The sequence below is a fragment of the Coregonus lavaretus genome, assembly GCF_964263955.1.
Source record: "Coregonus lavaretus genome assembly, contig: HAP1_SCAFFOLD_3731, whole genome shotgun sequence".
In the NCBI taxonomy this organism is placed as follows: Eukaryota; Metazoa; Chordata; class Actinopteri; order Salmoniformes; family Salmonidae; genus Coregonus; species Coregonus lavaretus.
The window spans coordinates 21680-46405 of NW_028160586.1; the positions used below are offsets into that span (position 1 = coordinate 21680).

At 45.3% G+C, this 24726-nt stretch overlaps 1 protein-coding gene across 1 annotated transcript in view; it reads right to left on the reverse strand.

Annotated features, from left to right (window-relative positions):
* Nucleotides 1-24202, reverse strand: part of LOC311121649 (pleckstrin homology domain-containing family O member 1-like) — a 33327-nt gene extending 9125 nt beyond the window's left edge. The window contains exons 1-4 of the mRNA XM_084196109.1: nt 24107-24202; nt 23283-23429; nt 3524-3664; nt 687-791 (exon numbers count right to left, since the gene is read on the reverse strand). Of these exons, the coding sequence (XP_084052235.1) occupies nt 687-791; nt 3524-3664; nt 23283-23429; nt 24107-24133 (420 nt within the window). The 5' untranslated portion in view covers nt 24134-24202. The remainder of the gene's footprint in view (nt 1-686; nt 792-3523; nt 3665-23282; nt 23430-24106) is intronic.
* Nucleotides 24203-24726: the final 524 nt, after the last annotated feature.

Consider the following 24726-nt stretch of genomic DNA (forward strand, 5'->3'; position numbering starts at 1 on the left):
GGGGAAAGAGATTATAAAGCTGTAGAGAGAGGAAGAGGGGAAAGAGATTATAAAGCTACAGAGAGAGGAAGAGGGGAAATATATTATAAAGCTACAGAGAGAAGAAGAGGGGAAAGAGATTATAAAGCTACAGAGAGAGGAAGAGGGGAAATAGATAATAAAGCCACACAGAGAAGAAGAGGGGAAAGATATTATAAAGGCCATCTATAGCTGTGTGATAGGGACCTGTAAAGTTTGGGCCATCTATAGCTTTGTGATAGGGACCTGTAAAGATTGGGCCATAGCTGTGTGATAGGGACCTGTAAAGTTTGGGCCATCTAAAGCTGTGTGATATTATAAAGCTACAGAGAGAGGAAGAGGGGAAAGATATTATAAAGCTACAGAGAGAGAAATAGGGGAAAGAGATTATAAAGCTGCAGAGAGAGGAAGAGGGGAAATAGATTATAAAGCTACAGAGAGAGGAAGAGGGGAAAGAGATTATAAAACCACACAGAGAAGAAGAGGGGAAATATATTATAAAGCTACAGAGAGAGGAAGAGGGGAAAGAGATTATAAAGCTGCAGACAGAAGAAGAGGGGAAAGATATTATAAAGCTACAGAGAGAGTAAGAGGGGAAAGAGATTATAAAGCTACAGAGAGAAGAAGAGGGGAAAGAGAGGGGAGGTGCACCGAGGGGTGTGTCTCACCTCATCCAGGATGCTGTTCTTGGATCTGGTAATTGCTCCATTTAAGGCGTTTATCCAGGACTCCTTCTCCTCTGGACTAACAGCCAGGAACACTAGGTTAGGGACCTGACAGACACAAAGGAGAGAGAGAGAGGGAATGTAAGAAGCCAGGGCCTTGCACAATATTGTGTTACTGAGCATGAAGGGAGTGTGGAAAATCCTAACATGCATAGTTCTCAGTAAACCACTTGTAAGGGATACCTTCAGATAGGTACCATTCCAGAAACCCATTCACTCACGCACACATTCACAGACAGATATGACCATATGGTGCTCTTTCTCCCACTGTGGCTACAGGAAACTGCAGCTGTGTGGAGAATCTGAGAATCTCTCTCAGTCTGTGTCTGTCTGTGTGCTGAAACACAAGCTTCCTGGCCTGACAACCCAACATGATACTCTATCCTCCTGCTGCTCTGGGGAGTTCTGGGAGAGCCTGCAGATGGTGTGTGCGTGTGCAAGCACGTGTGTATAAGCACGTGTGTGTGTGCCGCTTTGTGAGTGCATGTGTGTGTTAGGGATGGGCATGAGTTATCGAGTACTCAAACGGAAGTCAAGGCTTGATCTTTAACCAGAGATAAAAAATAATAATATTACTGTAAAACTATTTTTTGGATTGTGCTTTGTGGCTGCCCGAACAGGAAAGAGAAATGTTGTGTGGAAATGTTTTGTTGTCTTGAAGACAACGTTAATTTGCTTTGACTCTAGTGTTCCATTTGTACATGTGCATTTGCAGGGCACAACAAAAAAGAAACCTAGCCAAGCATCATTCAAGTTAGGCCTATAGATTAATGGGCACATCTTTTTTTCCTGTGCGGGCCTTGTGTTCTACATATAAAAGAAAATAATGATTTAGTACTCGAAAAAAAAATAAGAGTACGCAAACATAAAAAAAACGTCAAATGCCCATCACTAGTGTGTGTAGGGGACATGGGGGAATCACTGCCTCACCATAAGAGCCTTTTCATGTATCAAAGGTGAACTGGACTGGTAAACTGTCAGATTTCAAATGGTCTACAAGCATTGGAAATGTGACACTTTCACTCTGTTTCTCAAGTTAGTCTGTCAATCAGCGTTGGTGATCATATACTGGGTGTAGGAGTTGGAGGTGTGGTGAGTCTGGAACACAATGTCCCTGTGAAAGGGAGGGAACAGAGGGAGGGAACAGAGGGAGGGAACAGAGGGAGGGAACAGAGGGAGGGAACAGAGGGAGGGAATAGAGGGAGGGAACAGAGGGAGGGAATAGAGGGAGGGAACAGAGGGAGGGAATAGAGGGAGGGAACAGAGGGAGGGAACAGAGGGAGGGAATAGAGGGAACAGAGGGAGGGAACAGAGGGAGGGAACAGAGGGAACAGAGGGAGGGAACAGAGGGAGGGAACAGAGGGAACAGAGGGAGGGAACAGAGGGAGGGAACAGAGGGAACAGAGGGAGGGAATAGAGGGAGGGAACAGAGGGAGGGAATAGAGGGAACAGAGGGAGGGAACAGAGGGAGGGAACAGAGGGAGGGAATAGAGGGAGGGAACAGAGGGAGGGAATAGAGGGAACAGAGGGAGGGAACAGAGGGAGGGAACAGAGGGAGGGAACAGAGGGAGGGAACAGAGGGAGGGAACATAGGGAGGGAACAGAGGGAGGGAATAGAGGGAGGGAACAGAGGGAGGGAATAGAGGGAGGGAACAGAGGGAGGGAATAAAGGGAACAGAGGGAGGGAATAGAGGGAGGGAACAGAGGGAACAGAGGGAGGGAACAGAGGGAGGGAATAGAGGGAACAGAGGGAGGGAACAGAGGGAGGGAATAGAGGGAACAGAGGGAGGGAACAGAGGGAACAGAGGGAGGGAACAGAGGGAGGGAACATAGGGAGGGAACAGAGGGAGGGAACAGAGGGAGGGAACAGAGGGAGGGAATAGAGGGAGGGAACAGAGGGAGGGAACAGAGGGAGGGAATAGAGGGAACAGAGGGAGGGAACAGAGGGAGGGAACAGAGGGAGGGAACAAAGGGAGGGAACAGAGGGAGGGAACAGAGGGAGGGAACAGAGGGAGGGAACAGAGGGAGGGAACAGAGGGAGGGAACATAGGGAGGGAACAGAGGGAGGGAACATAGGGAGGGAACAGAGGGAGGGAATAGAGGGAGGGAACAGAGGGAGGGAACAGAGGGAGGGAATAGAGGGAACAGAGGGAGGGAACAGAGGGAGGGAACAGAGGGAGGGAACATAGGGAGGGAACAGAGGGAGGGAACATAGGGAGGGAACAGAGGGAGGGAACAGAGGGAGGGAACAGAGGGAGGGAACAGAGGGAGGGAATAGAGGGAACAGAGGGAGGGAACAGAGGGAGGGAACATAGGGAGGGAACAGAGGGAGGGAACATAGGGAGGGAACAGAGGGAGGGAACAGAGGGAGGGAACAGAGGGAGGGAACATAGGGAGGGAACAGAGGGAGGGAACAGAGGGAGGGAACAGAGGGAGGGAACAGAGGGAGGACATTGTCTCTGGGCAGAGACATAGGAGGTGGGAGGAGCTAAGTAGAGTCAAAGAGGAACATAGCTAATGACTAAGGACAGGGTGTACAGTGTGGTGGCCCGGTCCGGTGAGCCGGGTCAGGTGAGTGTCAATCAGCTTGTCAATCTGGCTGCTGTAACCGATCTGACTATGTTAATAGCCGGCTAAAGTACCGTGAAACTCATCTCAACAGTGTGTTTTAGATGTAAGTATTGATTGTGTTGCTATTGTGGTACAGTACTTTGAGGTACAGGTTTGCTCTTTGCAAGGTTCTAGATCTGGGTTCATGTGGGGACTTCCGGTGGACTCACCGTATTGCCTGGGATTCTGGAGCGCAGCAGGGTGAACTTGCTGTGGTTTTTCTTGCTGCGGCTCTTGGCCTTGCGGAGCTCCTCAGAACGCTCGTAGTCCGTCAGGTCAACCACCTCCTGGATCTTATTCTCATCCTTCACCTGCAGATAGACACAATGGACAGATGGAGATGTTTCAGATAGACACAATGGACAGATGGAGATGTTTCAGATAGACACAATGGACAGATGGAGATGTTTCAGATAGACACAATGGACAGATGGAGATGTTGAACATAGACACAATGGACAGATGGAGATGTTGAACATAGACACAATGGACAGATGGAGATGTTGAACATAGACACAATGGACAGATGGAGATGTTGAACATAGACACAATGGACAGATGGAGATGTTTCAGATAGACACAATGGACAGATGGAGATGTTTCAGATAGACACAATGGACAGATGGAGATGTTGAACATAGACACAATGGACAGATGGAGATGTTGAACATAGACACAATGGACAGATAGGGTTGAACATAGACACAATGGACAGATAGAGATGTTTCAGATAGACACAATGGACAGATGGAGATGTTGAACATAGACACAATGGACAGATGGAGATGTTTCAGATAGACACAATGGACAGATGGAGATGTTTCAGATAGACACAATGGACAGATGGAGATGTTTCAGATGGACACAATGGACAGATGGAGATGTTTCAGATAGACACAATGGACAGATGGAGATGTTGAACATAGACACAATGGACAGATGGAGATGTTGAACATAGACACAATGAACAGATGGAGATGTTGAACATAGACACAATGGACAGATGGAGATGTTTCAGATAGACACAATGGACAGATGGAGATGTTGAACATAGACACAATGGACAGATGGAGATGTTGAACATTGACACAATGGACAGATGGAGATGTTGAACATAGACACAATGGACAGATGGAGATGTTGAACATAGACACAATGGACAGATGGAGATGTTGAAAAGCAAGCTGAGACTCCAATACAGACGTCAACTTGTACAGAATGAACTGTATGAACTGTAATAGCGTATTCTGTGTCCCTGAAAACTGTGAGAGAGATACAAAGGATGTGTCCGATGTGATGTGTGAGGCTGTTTGGTGTAAGGGCGGGGATGGCATGCAAGAAGCCACTGAAATCTAATCAAAGGTAATCATCCAATAATGCTGCAGGGTGCAGATAGGGCAGGTGGCCATCAATTCTCCGGTTCGGAGCATGCTGGACTACTCACAACGGGCACAATCAGCCCCCCCATCCCACTTCCTAGACACAAACTCCCTCCTGTTCCGTGTTGTTAATAACTGTTAATAACTGGTGTTATTAATCTGACGGCCCCCACCCCCACCCCACCACCAAACACATCCCAGGACAAAGGCAATAGACTGAACAGGCAGCACCCAGTGACAACACAACAGCTAATTGGATTAAGGTCAGACATGGCTTTGTGTCCACAACAATGCTTAAACCACATCAGACCACTTTTGAGGTCTGGGAAAAAATTGAGAAGTTTAGATTTTTGGGTGTAGTTACCCTTTAATTCAAGTGCACACATAGCAAGAGGCTGTTGTTTAGCATGTTTTTGTAGCGCACATATAATGTTCACTTGCTTACAAGTTTCAAGTTTTATTAGTCGTAAAAAATACTATGATAAACTATTTCAAATCTTGTTCAACTTTTGTACATAAATGTGCCTCAGTGAGTCAACATAACGCTCGCTGCCTCTAGTGATTTTAGTTCTCTGATCCCTGGTGGAGCCATACACACTCCTTGGAACAATCAAAAGGCCTGAAGTGTTTGCATTGAGATAAGGAAGATATCTGTTAGTTATCTAGTTACTAAGTTGATGGCCAGAAAGCCAGTCAGAAAAAATATTAATTCATGTGCTTATAAAATGGGTTTATAAGAATACTTATCTGTGCTTTCAGACAGGAATAACAATTCAAAAACAGAAATGGTCATTGTTTATCCTGTGTAAAAAATATATTATATAAAACCATTATTTAAACTAACCATGCACTTTTCATAAACATGCTAACATTTGGGTGATTTAAAGTGTTTACTGCATTACAAAGGATTTGATTACAGCTATACGGCACCGCTGTTGGGAGATATGTTGTTGCCCTGGGTGGGTGAGTTGGGCTGTGGGTTTAGGATTGAAAGAGTAGATGGCACTGGACAGAAGGTTTTGGAAGATATCATACCCCACGGCCTCCCCCCTCCCTCCCAACACATGTCCCCCTCAGCGCTGACACTCACTTTGGTTTTAATCCCCCCCCCCCCCCCCCCCCCCCCACACACACACACTCTGTCACTTCTGATCAGGGAGAGTGGGGAGGGAGAGAGGGGGAGGGGGGTTCCAGAGCCGACGTGATGTTGGAGCTCAGAGCTACAAAGCCAGACTGGAATCTGTCTTACTCTTTCTCCGCGACAGTCTGATCACCACAGACTGTATGCATGATACTGTCTATCCACCACACTGTCTATCCACCACACTGTCTATCCACCACACTGTCTATCCACCATACTGTCTATCCACCACACTGTCTATCCACCACACTATCTATCCACAATACTGTCTATCCACCACACTATCTATCCACAATACTGTCTATCCACCACACTATCTATCCACAATACTGTCTATCCACCACACTGTCTATCCACCATACTGTCTATCCACCACACTGTCTATCCACCACACTATCTATCCACAATACTGTCTATCCACCACACTATCTATCCACAATACTGTCTATCCACCACACTATCTATCCACAATACTGTCTATCCACCATACTGTCTATCCACCACACTGTCTATCCACCACACTGTCTATCCACCACACTGTCTATCCACCATACTGTCTATCCACCATACTGTCTATCCACCACACTGTCTATCCACCACACTGTCTATCCACCACACTGTCTATCCACCACACTGTCTATCCACCATACTGTCTATCCACCATACTGTCTATCCACCACACTGTCTATCCACCATACTGTCTATCCACCACACTGTCTATCCACCATACTGTCTATCCACCATACTGTCTATCCACCACACTGTCTATCCACCACACTGTCTATCCACCACACTGTCTATCCACCACACTGTCTATCCACCACACTGTCTATCCACCATACTGTCTATCCACCATACTGTCTATCCACCACACTGTCTATCCACCACACTGTCTATCCACCACACTATCTATCCACCATACTGTCTATCCACCACACTGTCTATCCACAGACACCAGTTCCTTCCTCTCTCTTCTTCTGCTGATGAAAAAGCAAATCTTGTCACATGAATTCTGACCCCTTTCAGTCACACGACTCTTGGGAAGTCTCACATCAAGCTATGATGATGACCATGTCACCTTGCCATCTTCTATGACTTCCTGTTGTTCAGTGGAGAGACACCCCGTACTGTCCACTGTATGATTTCAGGAGGGAGAAGACCAGACATGGCGTGACCATGCTACGCCTCAAACATCACACTGGTTTGTTTACTGTCAGAAAGCCTCTCTCTCTCAACTGGTTCCAAGCGCACACCAGGACCCGCGCTGACGTCACTTGACCCCTCAGCACAACAAGGCCCTCGCTAAGTGGCGATCAATTTCCATTAGTGGAGCAGGACGGAGACTGATCAAACTGTGCAGCCGCTGTAGGACACACGCATGGCTGGACGCATGGCTGGACCTGGGAGACAGCAGGGCAATGCCAACGCTAGTCCAGTCAACTTTCACTCTAAACAACTCTTCTCTCTCAGAGCTGCCTCCAGAACGCAGTGGTCAGCCCAACATCGTCACTCTTCTTAGAACTCAAAGGCAGCATATTGCAAGTCAGCTATGTCTGAATCTGCTGGATAGAGTGGGAGAGAGGAGGGAGGGTCACATAATACTGGTTCAGATGGGTTTAGTGGTCAGGACAGGAGATATATTAATACTGTTTCTGTTCGGTTTAGTGGTCAGGACAAGAGATATATTAATACTGGTTCAGTTGGGTTTAGTGGTCAGGACAGGATATATATTAATACTGGTTCAGTTGGGTTGAGTGGTCAGGAAAGGAGATATGTTAATACTGGTTCAGTTGGGTTGAGTGGTCAGGAAAGGAGATATATTAATACTGGTTTAGTGGTCAGGACAGGATATATATTAATACTGTTTCAGTTGGGTTTAGTGGTCAGGACAGGATGAGACTCGTTGAGGCTAGGTGACCTCTGCTAGCGTCAAGACAGACTAGGGTCTCCTCTGAGGCCTGGGGAAGCCTGTCTCATGTAGCCTCAACAGAGCCAGAACCTGAGCCGGACTCTGCTCACGTGACGTGTCACAAGTAGGCGTTAACCAAACAGTGGGTTTGTTAAGCTTGGAACCCATATCTGCTTGTCAAGGAACATGGAGAACACATAGTCCCCTCGTCAAGCTTGGTTTGGACTCTTTTGTGAAGGAGGCCCTATTTCAAGACCAGCCATTAAACTCCAGAGGGGGAAAAACAACAAAGCACTGTGTTCTGTGGCCCTGATACATGCCTAGGAAGAAACGGATCTCAAAGCGCCATCTTGTCCGGCTTTGTTGGAGGCTCTTTTGTAGCATGCAGCTATTCCGAGGCTTGGTCCTGGCTATACATAGACCCTCATAGAATCTCTTGAGTGGGAGAAACCCAAGTGCTTGCCACACAAAAGATGCTGGTGCTAATTTTGGCTGATGACGTGCTGTACCGACAAACTACGGGGGACCTTTTCCGTTGCGGATTGAGGGGGGTGTCGTGAATAATTAACAGCCCTTCTGTATTGCATTAAGATGAAAGTAGGGTCATCCCTTTTCAAGGTAACACTTTCCAAAAGGATGAGGCCCCTTCAAATATCCCCCAACGATACTGATGAATACAAACTCATATATTGTGGATATCTCTCCTACCACTCATGATCATATATGATACATGTTTTCCAGTGGTATAAAGTATATCTATGAGGTCACAAGCAGGCCTGAAACACATCTGATTATGTACCATGTAACCACTAAAGTGCAGCAAATACACTATAATCACTCATAGGATGAGTTCCCTTAAGGTTAAAGGGCAAGTGCTTGGGTTGGAAAAACTGAATTCACTGCATCTTTCCTCTACATGATGGAACCATGCATTTTCCCTCTGTGTATTTACAAGCATTATTCCACATAATATATAATAATATATGCAATTTAGCAGACACTTTTATCCAAAGTGACTTACAGTAATGCGTGCATACATTTTACGTACGGATGGTCCCGAGAATGGAACCCACTATCCTGGTGTTGCAAGCTACCAAGTGAGCTACAGAGGACCACCATGTGGTACTGGGCGGAGGTGGAGCCTATGAGGCTAGCCCTGTAATTGGTGCATTCATCTCCCCAGGGGAACATTTTAGCCCCCTGCATAGGTGTTGTATTTTTTATATTCTAATCCCCGGAGTATCCTGACTTCAACTAACACCTGATGCAAGACTAATCTTGACCGACAGGGTGATCAATCGAGGATGATGACAGTGATGATGTGCATTCATGGGTATAATCGCCTCTAAAAAGTAGGGACCCTTTAAGCTCACTGGCTCGTGTCCATGTAAATTCTGGTTTATGAGGACATATACATGGATTCTAGTTCACACCAGCTGCCGCCAGGGGACATTCTCTAGAACATCCAAAAACCTTTAGCCACATCTGTACAGATCAGGATGCCCACCAGATTCAGCGAGCGTCTCTAACTACAACATTCATAAATGATGAGACATCCAGGCACTAAAACGTGAACCCACAGACTCTCAATCTCCCTTCTATAGAAAGATCAGATCACCCAGGGAAGGTGTGCAGTATTAGCACATCTCATTAAAGTTGCATGGAGTAGCGTTTGGAGGCTATCAGTGAGGTGGGAGGGATGGGAGCATGGCAACATGCCCTGGTGATATCAAAGCTACAGAAATAGCCCCAGTAACACCTCCTGTACCCCCTCCCATAGTCACGACTTGGCAGTGGTCTCTGGCACTTGTTCAACAGAGGAACAGGTGAGGACAGGGAGGGAGGCAGGGGGTGGGAGATCCAACCGTTAACTGTGCTTTTGAAAAGAAAAACACAGCTGCTCCAGAAAAGAAATAAAATGTTTGGAGAACACCCTTTATCCAGAGGCAGAATGGAATGAGACGCCACGTGAGCACAGAGAGACGAACAGCGCGAGAGATTCGTTTCCTCAGTGCTTGGAAAGGAAAAGCAGTATGGTACCCACGAGGCTGACTTCTGTCTCTCTTTATCTCCCTCACTCACTCACTCTCTCTCTCTTTCTTTCTTTCTTTCTCCTTTGTCAGGATGGGATATTGAGCAATGCCCACTCCCAGCGCTTACTGAGTTTAGGACAAACTAAAGGAATGAAAATGAAGACAAATAGCCATTTAAAACTCTCTGTCCATGTTGTGTGGCATACTGTAATCACTGTGTTAGGAACAAACCTAATTCTGCCTTGTAAAATTAAGGTAATTTTCAACACACTTGCATAATGTTCAAGTGTTAATAACACGCAACACCTCAGTTTCCAATATACAGTATGTCTATTTCAATTACACTGAGAATCCATTATGTGTCTACAGTATTTGAGAAAACAAATGTCCTCCTACATCACTAGTATGAGTCACCGTGTCCATGTGAGTCACAACCCCCCTCCATCTGTCTGGATCAGCTGAGCGATGGCTTCCCAGACACGGTGCTCATAGCAGGTGAGGTTCCTAAAGCCATGCCTGGTCTGAAAACAACCACTAGCCTCGTAGACCCCATCAGATCAGTGTTTGCAGAGATTAAGGTAATAGGTGGAAGCAATAGAGGAGAAACTCCCCTGAGCCTATTGAGATGCTAGGTGGAACCATCATCATATAGCTTCCACCCATCCGGTCCATTCAGATCTTTAAAACACAATAGAAGTAGCTAATTGTCAGTGGCACACCACAGCCAAGCGACACCAACTTGTAGCAACAGGTAGAGGTAACACATTCACTAAAATAGAGGTAGTGTATGCTCATATGCTCATATGTAGACAGACATAACAAGCCCTTGTCTCCACGGTTCACTCGCTGTAATACACTGTAATACAGGGGACTCTCTAAATAAAATGTGACTCATGTACTACTTCCTTTAATAAATATGGGGCGGCAGGTAGCTTAGTGGTTAAGAGCGTAGTGCCAGTAACCGAAAGGTCGCTGGTTCTAATCCCCGAGCCGACTAGGTGAAAAATCTGTCGATGTGCCCTTGAGCAAGGCACTTAACCCTAATTGCTCCTGTAAGTCGCTCTGGATAAGAGCGTCTGCTAAATAACTAAAATGTAAATGTAAATGTAAACAGTGGTTTCGTGCATTCTACTAGGTGGTAGAGAATCTTGGTCTCTCCACATTAACACTGTTTTCTCACTTCAGTGGTGTAGGTCTCAGGAGAACCCAGCCAGTTAGTGACAGGTACAGCCACAGACAGGGTGATGAAGGGTCAAATGATAATTGTGTCAAAGCCCCAAAAACATTATCTGACAGTATTGAATTAATCGTTTCAAATTCATAAATCACCTCAACCTTTATTTCAGTTGGGTGCTACTAACACACAGGAGGGGTGTGAGTAATAGATTAGGCTACTGATCCATGGTGAGAACCTGTCCCCCTGAGTGTAACCCTAATTACGAGGTTTAATGCAAATAGTGAGGTCAGATGTGGTCCGGCAGTCTCAACATGAGGAAGTGGAATGGACACATAGGGTGCCGTTGATGTGGTTCTAGAACTAGACGTTGGCATATTTGTATTTATTTGTTCATTCAAAGTGAGAAGCCTGTCTGAACCAAGCCATGCAAATACCTTGTGTCATATTTAGAGAGCAAATTCAGTGGGACGCACCAGCTCCTTTTTGCCTAAGCTCAGTTGGAGATTACAATAGCAGGTAAGGATGGTACTCTCCAAATGCAACCCTTATAACCCACGCAGCAACTTACTGTATACTGACCTTTTACACGGGAGCAATGAGGTACCATTGTCATAAATCTGGTCATACACTGACATGCATGAGGAAACAATTGGCTAATGGCGATGCTGGTAAACGCTTGGGTTTGTTCCATTGTTTCACTGCTGTATAGTAAAAGGCTTTTCCATAGAGGGAGTATAAGTGGTGGTGTTCAATAGGAGAACCTGCAGGGTCTGGCAGGATCCCATTACAGGGATGAGTCAGACACAGCTGACAGGGAGTCATAGCATTCTGATATCATCTAATGCTGGGCCTCTAACCAAACCTTTTCCAATTGTTTCTTATAATCACCATCATCCCACACTTCCCATCAATCCGAAATTGAAATTCCCTTTCAAGCTTTTTTCTGTTTCCAACATTACTATGGCCATGAAGCAATATCCATGACCTACAGCACCAGCCTGTTGTTTTGGAACCAACGGAGGCCCGCCTCAGTAATGGTGAGGGGAAACACTGCTCTTGATCTGGACTACTTTTTTCAAGCAAGCAGATGGTTGCTCTCATTACCGTTTCAGCAGAAAAACATTCTGAGCTCACGAACTGTTAATTACATTACTAGAACTATCCATCTTCCATACAATCTTGTTTTGAGCTTTACAACAACATTATGTGTGTAACGTCTAGGCAGTTGCCTTCAAACTCTTATCCGTATTATAACCCCCTAAAAACCCTTTTTAATTGAAAGATAATTTGGTCTTGTTACATTGCCCTTACCACAACTCCCCCAGCCAGTGGATGACATTTGAGTTAACATAGCATTTCTGGCAATCCTGAAGTGTGACCTAAATACATTAAAATGAGGGAAAGAGTGCTGAGCGTTTACAGCCGTTTGACTCCATCATCATCCTCCCTGCCAGAGTTTAATGGCCCTGATGCAAATGCTGAAAGTACAGCAGCTCTGGCATCAGGCAGTTTGGACCACTACATTAATGAGTCATGCTCCCCCATCTTCTAGAACCTGCGGAACACCAAGCCATTGAGGTGTCACTATAAACTAGCCTTTGCTATCCACTTTTGAAATTTAAGGCTCCTCATTTGGGTTCATCCTTGACTCAATACCAGTCTCCGACACAGTCTGCTGTATTCAACAACCCTTTATCTTTGTAACACTGGGTGAGTCCTAATGCACAATGTGCAAGCAGCACACCCATAACATATGCATCTGGGCGGCAGGTAGCCTAGCGGTTAGAGCGTTGGGGCAGTAACCGAAAAGTCCCGGGTTTGAATCCCTGAGCCGACGAGGTGAAAAATCTGTTGATATACCCTTAAGCAAGGCACTTAACCCTAATTGCTCCAAATAAACTGGCCGTGACCCCACTCTCAGAGGGAGTTGGGATATGCAAAAAACACATTTCCAATTCCCACATATAATACACATGTGTGAAATAGGACACATAGACGCACCCACCACACTACTATTATTACCAGAGACAGAGTGGTTTCTGTTAATCTCATTCACACCTTGAGTCCAGCCCATGATTACATTCAGCATGGCATCTTTCCGGCAGGAGGATGTGGACTTGTGGTCTGCCCCGTGCCAGGCTTTGGAGGCTTTCTATAGGTTGGCATGGAAACTAGCAGCCCATCCTCATCTAACCCACTACTCCCCTCACCCTCCTGATGGGCAGCTGGAGGCACACTAGCACAGACCCACCACTCCCATTCAGAACACAGAGGGAGAGAGAGGGGAGGTAGAGGTAGACAAAGAGTAAAGGGAGGTGGAGATACAGGTAGCGAGAGAGCAGAGAGAGAGAGAGAGAGAGAGAGAGGGAGCAGAGAGAGAGAAAGAGAGCAGAAAGAGAGAGAGAGAGAGCCGAGATGCAGAGAGCAGAGATAGAGAGAGCAGAGAGAGAGAGAGCAGAAAGAGAGAGAAAGAGAGCAGACATAGAGAGAGCAGAAAGAGAGAGAGAGCAGAGAGAGAGAGAGAGAACGAGAGAGAGGGAGAGCAGAAAGAGATAGAGCAAGCAGAGAGAGAGAGAGAGAGAGAGAGAGCGAGCGAGCAGAGAGAGAGAGGTCTGGGGATTAAACAATCATCCAGATTGAATTACCTCTGTCCAATCAAAGAGAGAGAGAGAGAAATAGAGAGGAAGACAAACAGACAGCAGTAGACAGCGTTGGCTTTACTCCCTAACATGAGAAAGATACTTGCATGGCTTTACTCCCTAACATGAGAAAGATACTTGCATGGCTTTACTCCCTAACATGAGAAAGATACTTGCATGGCTTTACTCCCTAACATGAGAAAGATACTTGCATGGCTTTACTCCCTAACATGAGAAAGATACTTGCATGGCTTTACTCCCTAACATGAGAAACATACTTGCATGGCTTTACTCCCTAACATGAGAAACATACTTGCATGGCTTTACTCCCTAACATGAGAAAGATACTTGCATGGCTTTACTCCCTAACATGAGAAAGATACTTGCATGGTTTGCGTTGTGTGTTTGTGTGTGTGTTGTTTGTGTCATTGCTATGCTATAACACTAAAAGGCCCACTCCCAATGACACACTTTCCTGGAGCTGACCCCCAGCGTGCTATAGCCTGGCATGAGAGGCCAGTTGGCAAACACCAGCGAGCATTATGCCAAAACGCCACACAAAGAAGTGCACTTCAAAAGGAAGTATGCTTTGTTCTGTCTCTGTTCTTTTTTCTATCCCCTCTGCCTTTCTTCCCCACTTTCTCCTCCTTTCTCTCTCTTCCAACTCTCTTCCCCCCTTCGTCCCTCGCAGACAGAGAGAGAGAGAGAGAGAGAGAGAGAGAGAGAGAGAGAGAGAGAGAGAATGAAACAGTCACATGTGGAGTGAGGGGATTGACATGCTTTCACATTAACTGTGTAGGTGTTGGAGTGGGTTGGGTAGTTTATTGATCAGTATTATGGACCTAATCATTGATTAATTATCTACAGGCATGTGAGAAAGATAGGGGACAGCAAGAGAATCAGGGAGAGTGAGAGAAACAGGGAGAGTGAGAGAAACAGGGAGTGTGAGAGACACAGGGAGAGTGAGAGACACAGGGAGAGTGAGAGAAACAGTGAGAGTGAGATAGAGAGAAACAGGGAGAGTGAGAGAAACAGGGAGAGTGAGAGACACAGGGAGAGTGAGAGAAACAAGGAGAGTGAGAGACACAGGGAGAGTGAGAGAAACAGGGAGAGTGAGAGACACAGGGAGAGTGAGAGAAACAGGGAGAGTGAGAGAAACAGGGAGAGTGAGAGACACAGGGAGAGTGAAAGAAACAGGGAGAGTGAGAGACACCGGGAGAGTGAGAGACACAGGGAGAGTGAGAGAAACAGGGAGAGTGAAAGAAACAGGGAGAGTGAGTGACACCGGGAGAGTGAGAGACACAGGGAGAGTGAGAGAAATAGGGAGAGTGAGAGAAACCGGGAGAGTGAGAGAAACAGGGAGAGTGAGAGAAACAGGGAGAGAGAGAAACAGGAGAAAGTGAAGTAAGTACTTTCTCCTCCTTTCTCTCTTTTCCAACTATCTTCCCCCCTTCGTCCCTCCCTCCTCCCCTCCCTTCCTCCATTGCATTATTCCCTTTAGACAAACATAAAACATCTCCTCCCCTTCAGGACAAAGCGATGGCTAACGGACTGCTTGGGGTAGGCTTATGTTTTAATTCAAATGTAAGGAGCTAATTCTTTATGTGCCTCAACACTGAATGAATCACTGAGCAGGTTGCTAGAATGGTTTAATTGAAGAAAAGCTATGGTTGTGAAGTGAAATCCACCCGCTCTGGGACTGATCAGGCTCATCTACAATTCAAACAGATTATCATTCTCACAGTACTTTCCCTCATACCATCCCCCTGACTGACTCAATTAGAACAGGTTCAGAAAGAAGGAACTTGTGCAAATAAACACTGCAGCCTTTAGTTAGGAAGTAAGATGATACCAATGAAGAAGCAGAATGTATAGTGTGGGGCTGTGGGCTAGAAACGATCTCAAAATGGATCTAGTGCTTAGCAGTGTTGAGGAGAGAAACTGCAGCACATGCTCCACTTCAAGATAGCAAATAATGTGCAGAGCGTTTCAGAAACCCACTGGGTGATGCGGTTATCAGCTAAAGTGAAAGCACACTGCCATACATGACTTGATAACTCACAAATCAAACAAAATAGGTTTGTGTGCATCCCAATGGACTAAGACCTCATCAACCCAATGGACTAAGACCTCATCTCAGGTCATCAGTATCTCTATCAAACATATGTGTGTTTGTCTAGTGAATCCATGTCTAGAGGGTATTCTAGTATTGAGATAACAGAGGAATGATAATGACTGAACATCTCCCTCTGCAACTGGATCCTGGACTTCCTGACGGGCTGCCCCCAGGTGGTGAGGGTAGGCAACACCACATCTGCCATGCTGACCCTCAACACGGGGGCCCCTCACGGGTGCATGCTTAGTCCCCTCCCGTACTCCCTGTTCACCCAAGACTGCGTGGCCACGCACGACTCCAACACCATCATTAAGTTTGCCGACGACACGACGGTGGTAGACCTGATCACCAATGATGATGAGACAGCCTATAGGGAGGAGGTCAGAGACCTGGCAGTGTGGTGCCAGGACAACAACCTCTCCCTCAATGTCAGCAAGACAAAGGAGCTGATTGTGGACTACAGGAAAACGAGGGCCGAGCACGTTCCCATTCACATTGACAGGGCTGTAGTGGAGCGGGTCGAGAGCTTCAAGTTCCTTGGTGTCCACATCACTGAGAAAATGTCAATCCTGCTGAGCGCAAACTTGAACGTTGTGAAAATTCTGTGCAACTTCCGGCGCGCGTTTACTGTGAAAACTGAGGCTGTACCCACTTTAAGTTAGTTTTAACAGTGGTCAAGTGATCATAATGTAGGCCTACCAGAGGCCTACCATAAAAACCAATGGAGAAAATGCATCCCATAGCATTTTAACATGGAAATAGCTGTTCTATCGTTCAGCCTACAGTAGCAGCCAATGTGTGGTGTTCAATGTAGGCCTACATTCCATGAGACTTTTGAAAGAAACATGCAGGGCTTGACATTAACCTGTTTATCCACTTGTCCTTCAGACAAGGAGGTGACTGAACATGTTGTTTTGTTGTTTGATGCAAGAAACCACTTTACTAAATGAAATGCATCATTATTACCATACCATTATTACAGAGAATCAGACATATTATGCTTCCCTCTGCTTATTGGCTACCAAAGACCAAAAAAAGCTCTTTACCTGACTCACTTTTCAAAGATGTCTAGAAATGCACATGTTTTGTGCTCTTGTAGGAAGCAATCACTCCCCCATTGCTGACTACAAATTATATATAACTGAGCTAATAACTCACTAACTAGCAAAGGATATGAACAAATGTACAAATGTGCACACGTCGCTACATGTAGCTTTCGCTTTGATCTCAAAACAAGTGCATCTACTCACGACTGCTCATGCTGTAAAAACAGTCCAGTTCAAAGTGAATGGCACAGATCCATATATGGCAATTGTCTATTTGCATATAGACCTACTGCAGCTCTGATTGGTTATGGCACACCAGTCTGTGTAGAGTACGGGCCTTAGTTTTGCATACTAAGTCTTGCATAGTTAATTTTGTTTCGGTATGTTGCATTGAAAGTGGCTAATATTGTGTTGATTCGATCACAATTCCCACAGTAAAGGGAAACGTTGATAGTGTTAACTCTAGAATGTTTAGTGAAGTTCAATCTCATGCTTCTCTGCGCGGGCTGATATTTCTTCTGCGCGGCAGTCCTGGGGGAGCTGCACGCCCGCACGCAGCTTAGAGGGAACATTGCTAAGGACCTATCATGGTCCAAACACATCAACACAGTCGTGAAGAGGAAACGACAATGCCTATTCCGCCTCAAGAGGCTGAAAAGATTTGGTATGGAACCTGAGATCCTCAAAAAGTTCTACAGCTGCACCATCGAGAGCATCCTCACTGGTTGCATCACCGCTTGGTATGGCAACTGTTCGGCATCCGACCACAAGGCGCTACAGAGGGTACTGCGTAAGGCCTAGTACATCACTGAGGCCGAGCTCCATGCCATCCAGGACCTCTATACCAGGCGGTGTCAGAGGAAGGCCCTAAAAATGGACAAAGACTCCAGCCACCCAAGTCATAGACTGTTCTTTCTGATACCGCATGGCAAGCGGTACCGGAGCGCCAAGTCTGGGACCAAAAGGCTCCTTAACAGCTTCTACCCCAAGCCATAAGACTGCTGAACAGCTAATCATGGCTTCCTGGAATGTATTTTATTCTTATTTATTCTTTTTTTTTGCACTGACTCTCTTGCACAGGCTCAACTGGACTCTAACCACCCACTCACACATACTACACTGACACTCCAACACACACGGACACGGACACACACATGCATATTGACGCCACACACACACACACACACACACACACACACACACACACATACATTCACATTCTTTCACACTTCACATATGCTGCTACTACTCTCTGTTTATTATCTATGCATAGTCACTTTACCCCTACCTACATGTACATATTACCTCAATTACCTCGACTAACCCGTACCCCCGCACATTGACTCGGTACCGGTACCCCTTGTATATAGCCTCGTTATTTTTATTTATTAGCAAATTTGTCTTAATTTTTAAAAACTCTGCATTGTTGGTTAAGCGCTCGTAAGTAAGCATTTAACGGTTGTATTCGACACGTGACAAATAACATTTGATTTGATAGACTTAATGGAAAAAGGTTTCTTGTTGTGTGCTGGTGTTACCTAGGGTTTTGTCTTTTGCACAAAGTGCTCATAAAATCCCCCCCATGTCTTGACGAGTCATTTGAAGAAGAGAGGTTAGGTGTCAGTTTCTGAGAAGAAGTACTGTTTGGTGCTCTGACCAATAACCCTCTAACACACAAAGCAGAACAGAGACAAAGGTTGTTTCAAAATACCCCAGAGGGAAGAAACGTCTTCCTTATTTGGGCAAAGAACTACAGTCAGAAGAAGGAACTAATTCAGTCAATATGTCCATGGCTCATATCTGCCAGTCTAACTTGGTTGTCTCTTTGGTTGAGGACAGTCTAAGCATCATAATGAAGTGGGAAACGGTACTGTGGTTAGGTATCTAAAAAGTGTAGTGAAACACAACAGACATCATAGTGAAAGTGGACAGAGACTGAATCAGAACATTACAGACGTCAGGCTGGAACAGGTTGGTAAGCGAGGTGAAATCGGAGCTCTCCCACTTGCCAGTCCTCGTTCCTCACAGCTGTCCCAACTAAGGGGAGGCCTTTAATCTCAGATCTCCTTGAAACCTGACCCCATGCCTGCATTGTCATGAAAAATAATGCTGGGTTGACATTTGGCCCTAAAAGCCACTTGAGGAAAGTCAAGGAAGGCACTTTCTTTGTTGACCATAGACTTTAGACCTACCTGCTAGCCATTTAATATGGACCCAAGATACTTGTTGCGCAGGGTCATCAGTTACAGATCTGAAAGAATAGGATTTGGCCTACCCGTTGGCTGCATAGAGTTCCGGCCATATTGTTTACAGCCATCAGATTCTCACAGGTCTATAAAGACCCTTGGGGAAGTGTAGGGAAAGGGGGCTAGCAGGTTGATTACAGACTGGACCTGAGACTCATGCTCCCTCCAATGTAAATCTCTCTCAGGACTGCTGACACTTAATAAGTCATGGCAGTCAACTCAAGTAAAGGCTTGATAGGTGAATATATGAGCTGCACTGACGTCACCCACCTTAACAGGCCCCCTGACAGAATGTCAATGGGAAATTATCATGAATTCAACATTTTATCAAGCTAATGTTCTATCTGGTGGGGTTTCCAACGGGAAGCTTTCCTTTGCCATTGTTTCCTAAGGTTTGTTATTTTGGGGTACTTAGCTCTGGGCGGTTTTGTTTATAATTCTGTGACAAATGACTGAAAATTGCAATAAATTGATACGGTTGGTGATTGGTTGGCCCCTCTTACATTTACATTTTAGCAGACGCTCTTATCCAGAGCGACTTACAGTTCGTGAGTACATTTTTCATACTGGCCCCCCGTGGGAAACGAACCCACAACCCTGGCGTTGCAAGCGCCATGCTCTATCAACTGAGCTACAAGGGACTCTTCAAGTGACCAAAACCCTGGAAGGCATTTCTTTGCCACATATGCCTTGATATTCAACTCTCAGAGGCTACTTTCCCTCAAAGCTGTGAATATGTTAGGATTGATTAGATCACAGTTTGGAATCTTCAGTGTCTGTCAGATTCCGCAGTGATCCCTGGAGTTCTGTTTACAGTTGGAGCAAGGTGTTAAAGTGCTCCCTTAGAAGCAGCCAACACATCCTCCTGTAAGCTTCAGCTGAGCTTGGCAGAATACTAATACCCTGCAACTCTAAAGCAAGCCCAGCAAGAGAACTGTCAGCGCCCGATCGCAGTCAGTGTGTGTGTGTGTGTGTGTGTGTGTGTGTGTGTGTGTACGTGCATGCGTGCGTGCGTGTGCGTGTGTAGCAAATTCCCTGTAACTCTCAGCTAAGCGGTTTAAAACGGCCTCCTCTGCCTTGTATCAAGCACCACATTGACTCTGACTATGTGGCTCATTATTGCCTCTGTCTAATATCTGGAGCAATCACCCTGACACATCACAGGCTGGCTCTGTCACTATGGTTACCAAGACTCTCATTAAGGTCTTAATACGGCAACACCACAACCACGAGGGTGCTGTTGTGTCTCGTAGCTATGCCTGGAGCACCCTTCTGTTCTCAGTATATTACCATCTAGTGAGCCTGACCACGGCAGTTTCTGCATGCCTTATTACCATCTAGGGTCATCTCTCTGACAACTCCTTCTGTCACAAGGCTAGACCGATGTGCTAGAGGTTTCTGGAGACTTCCTAGCTCAATTAATAAACATTCTAGGGCTTTTATGAGCGCATATTTGAGATGGGGATACTTTATACTCTTCTCTCAAGCTGTTTTGCTGTGGACAACTAATAGAGTAATACATCAGACTTCAGCCATTCAGAAGTACTCTAACTGACATTTGACTGCAATGATAACAGACACTTTAGGTCAAAGAACCAAAGTATAGTGTAGAGCAGACATACAGTGGAGTATTATCTGAAATAGTTTTTTAAAATCTATAACGTTGGGTTCTGTTTCCTGTGAGGTGGAAGGTGTGCTGCAGCTCAGGTTTGATGCTGACAGGGCGAGAAAGAGAGAGACAGAGAGAGACAGAGAGAGAGGAGAGAGAGAGAGGCGAGAGAGAGAGACAGAGAGAGAGGAGAGAGAGAGAGGAGAGAGAGGAGAGAGAGAGAGGCGAGAGAGAGAGACAGAGAGAGAGGAGAGAGAGAGAGGAGAGAGAGAGAGAGAGAGAGAGAGAGTCATAGAGAGACAGAGAGAGGAGACAAATTTGACCCCAATAACTACAGTGGGATATGCGTCAACAGCAACCTTGGGAAAATCCTCTGCATTATCATTAACAGCAGACTAGTTCATTTCCTCAGTGAAAACAATGTACTTTACCAAATTACGGTAAGACAGACCACGTATTCACCCAGCACACCCTAATTGACAAACAAACAAACCAAAACAAAGGCAAAGTCTTCTCATGCTTTGTTGATTTCAAAAAAGCTTTTGACTCTATTTGGCATGAGGGTCTGCTATACAAATGGATGGAAAGTGGGGTTGTGGGAAAAACATGTACACAAACAACAAGTGTGCGGTTAAAATTGGCAAAAACATACACATTTCTTTCCACAGGGCCGTGGGGTGAGACAGGGATGCAGTTTAAGCCCCACCCTCTTCAACATACATATCAAAGAATTGGTGAGGCCAATAGAACAATCTGCAGCACCCGGCCTCACCCTACTAGAATCTGACGTCAAATGTCTACTGTTTGCTGATGATCTGGTGCTTCTGTCACCAACCAAGGAATGCCTACAGCAGCACCTAGATATTCTGCACAGATTCTGTCAGACCTGGGCCCTGACAGTAAATCTCAGTAAGACAAAAATAATGGTGTTCCAAAAAAGGTCCAGTTACCAGGACCACAAATACAAATTCCATCTAGACACCGTTGCCCTAGAGCACATAAAAAACTATACATACCTCGGCCTAAACATCAGTGCCACAGGAAACTTCCACAAAGCTGTGAACTATCTGAGAGACAAGGCAAGAAGGGCCTTCTATGCCATCAAAAGGAACTTAAAATTTGACATACCAATTAGGATCTGGCTAAAAATACTTGAATCAGTTATAGAACCCATTGCCCTTTATGGTTGTGAGGTCTGGGGTCCGCTCACCAACCAAGAATTCACAAAATGGGACAAACACCAAATTGAGACTGCATGCAGTATTCTGCTAAAATATCCTCAGTGTACAACGAAAAACACAAAATAGTGCATGCAGAGCAGAATTAAGCCGATACCCGCTAATTATCAAAATCCAGAAAAGAGCCGTTAAATTATATAACCACTTAAAAGGAAGTGATTCCCAAACCTTCCATAACAAAGCCATCATCTACAGAGAGATCAACTTGGAGAAGAGTCCCCTAAGTAAGCTGGTCTTGGGGCTCTGTTCACAAACACAAACAGACCCCACAGAGCCCCAGGACAACAACAACAACAACAACACAATTAGACCCAACCAAATCATGAGAAAACAAAAAGAGAATTACTTGACACATTGGAAAGAATTAACAAAAAAATGGAGCAAACTAGAATGCTATTTGGCCCTAAACAGAGAGTACACAGTGGCAGAATACCTGACCACTGTGACTGACCCAAACTCAAGGAAAGCTTTGACTATGTACAGACTCAGTGAGCATAGCCTTGCTATTGAGAAAGGCCGCCGTAGGCAGACCTGGCTGTCAAGAGAAGACAGGCTATGTGCACACTGCCCACAAAATGAGGTGGAAACTGAGCTGCACTTCCTAACCTCCTGCCAAATGTATGACCATATTAGAGACACATATTTCCCTCAGATTACAGAGATCCACAAAGAATTCGAAAACAAACCCAATTTTGATAAACTCCCTTATTTACTGGGTGAAATACCACAGTGTTCCATCACAGCAGCAAGATTTGTGACCTGTTGCCACAAGAAAAGGGCAACCAGTGAAGAACAAACACCATTGTAAATACAACCCATATTTATGTTTATTTATTTTCCCATTTGTACTTTAACTATTTGCACATTGTTACACTGTATATATACATAATATGACATTTGAAATGTCTTTATTCTTTTGGAACTTCTGAGTGTAATGTTTACTGTTAATATTGATTGAGCGAGAGAGAGAGAGAGAGAGAGAGAGAGAGAGAGAGAGAGAGAGAGAGAGAGGAGAGGAGAGATAGGAGAGAGAGAGGAGAGAGAGAGAGGAGAGAGAGGAGAGAGAGAAAAAGTCAGAACCCTGTTGGCACACCAGCCCCTGAGGGATGATAGATGAGGTTTGGCAGGAGGATACAGAGATTTATGTGAAGCCTTAAGTGAACCTGCGATTTTTTAAATGGGAAAAGCCCAGCCTCAAGCACACCCTAGTACACAGACACACACACACACAAAGCTTTGGAGATGCTGATTTGGTCCAGTCAGTCTGAGTGGATCCAGAACAGAGGAAATGTGCTGGTTCTGTTTGCATTTGAAAAGTAAAAAAATAAGTGTTCAATGCTCCAAAAAATGTCAAGGTGTGTAAATGTTAGCTGTTCAATGAAGAGAAGTTACTTACCTCTTTCTCTGAGATGTAAAGTTGGTCCCCTTTGAGTATTACAAAACGATTTTTCCATATCTCCCTAAATATCCCTTTGCCACAGAACTTGCGAATCCAACCGATTTTGTCTGGCTGCGTGGGATGCTGGTTTGTGTCCTGGGGTCCCTGCATATTCAATGAAAGCAACAAAGTAGCAGTTAAGACATGAAATTGTCAGAGCACCTCGTTTAGATTCTAAACGGGGAATGAACAGACAAGAAAAAGAGGAGAGTCTTTTAGTGAGGCGACTCAGCCCCCTGTCATTTCCTTTGTCATGTAGATGCTGTCACATTCCTTGCGCGCACCGTTTTTCTTGGGCTAGTGTTTTTGTCACCATCTCATGATCTCAGTTAGGCTACACCGACCACGTTAGCTAATTGCATTCCAAGAATAAGGCTAGTTTTAAAGGCCTCTGATTCCGTTATACACAAAAAGGTTTGTATTTTACAGCATCCACAACAAGCATTTCATCAGAACACTTTTAAACTCTACATTGCTAGATCTCTAGTCGAATATCATTGTGTTAATCAAGTTAAGATAGGCTAACTGGAGAATGACCCCCACTATGAATAAAGAAAGCAAAGCAGCATGTCTAACAAATGCATCACTTTGGAGTTTGGACACAGACTTCGCTACAAAGTAACCGAGTCAGTAATGTATCAAGTATCATTGACGTGTTTATTAAACACAACACTCGTTACATTGTAGCTTTTTGTTACATTCTTTTGAATAGCAGCTAACCACAAACCCGTTATTACATTGTAGCTGAAGTGATCATCACTGGCATCGTTTCAGAACCTTACCCGTTTTGCTGAATTGTTTTTCTTCATTGTGAAGGATAGGACTGTCGATTACTACCCACGACTTCACCCAGTTATAAATCCGTAATTTTACACAATAGGCTGATGCCAAGAATCGCCGTATATGGCCGTAAAGCTCGAAAGCCGTCAGTAGGCTATGTCTTGCCCCTTTTCTCGCCGCCTCCCTACGTTGGAACACTTCAGTTTTCTCCCTCTCTACTCCTTTGTAGTTAGACCTGAATGGGGTTGGTCTAGCTGTGCTCTCGCATGCTCTGAACACTGAACTGAATTGGTAGTGTCTAGTTACGCGGATGAGTCCGTTTCATTGCCTCCCCATTGAGTCCCTCTCGCTCTCCTCTCTTCTCCGAGACTTCGGTTATTACAGACCTTGCAGCTGGGGACTGGATAGGCTGCTCCCCGGCTCTGTAACTCGACGGCTCCATCTATCTAAAGCCCAAGCTGTAGGCCTACCAAGTATTGATGTCATCATAGAAAATAAGGAATGAAGGCACGAGTTTAGTGTGCGAGACACTCATGTGGAAATTACAGGCTGTAGAAAGTGGGGGTGTATGGGAGGGGGTGTTAGGCTACAAGTTAAGTGATGTCTAGAAAATTAAAGATGC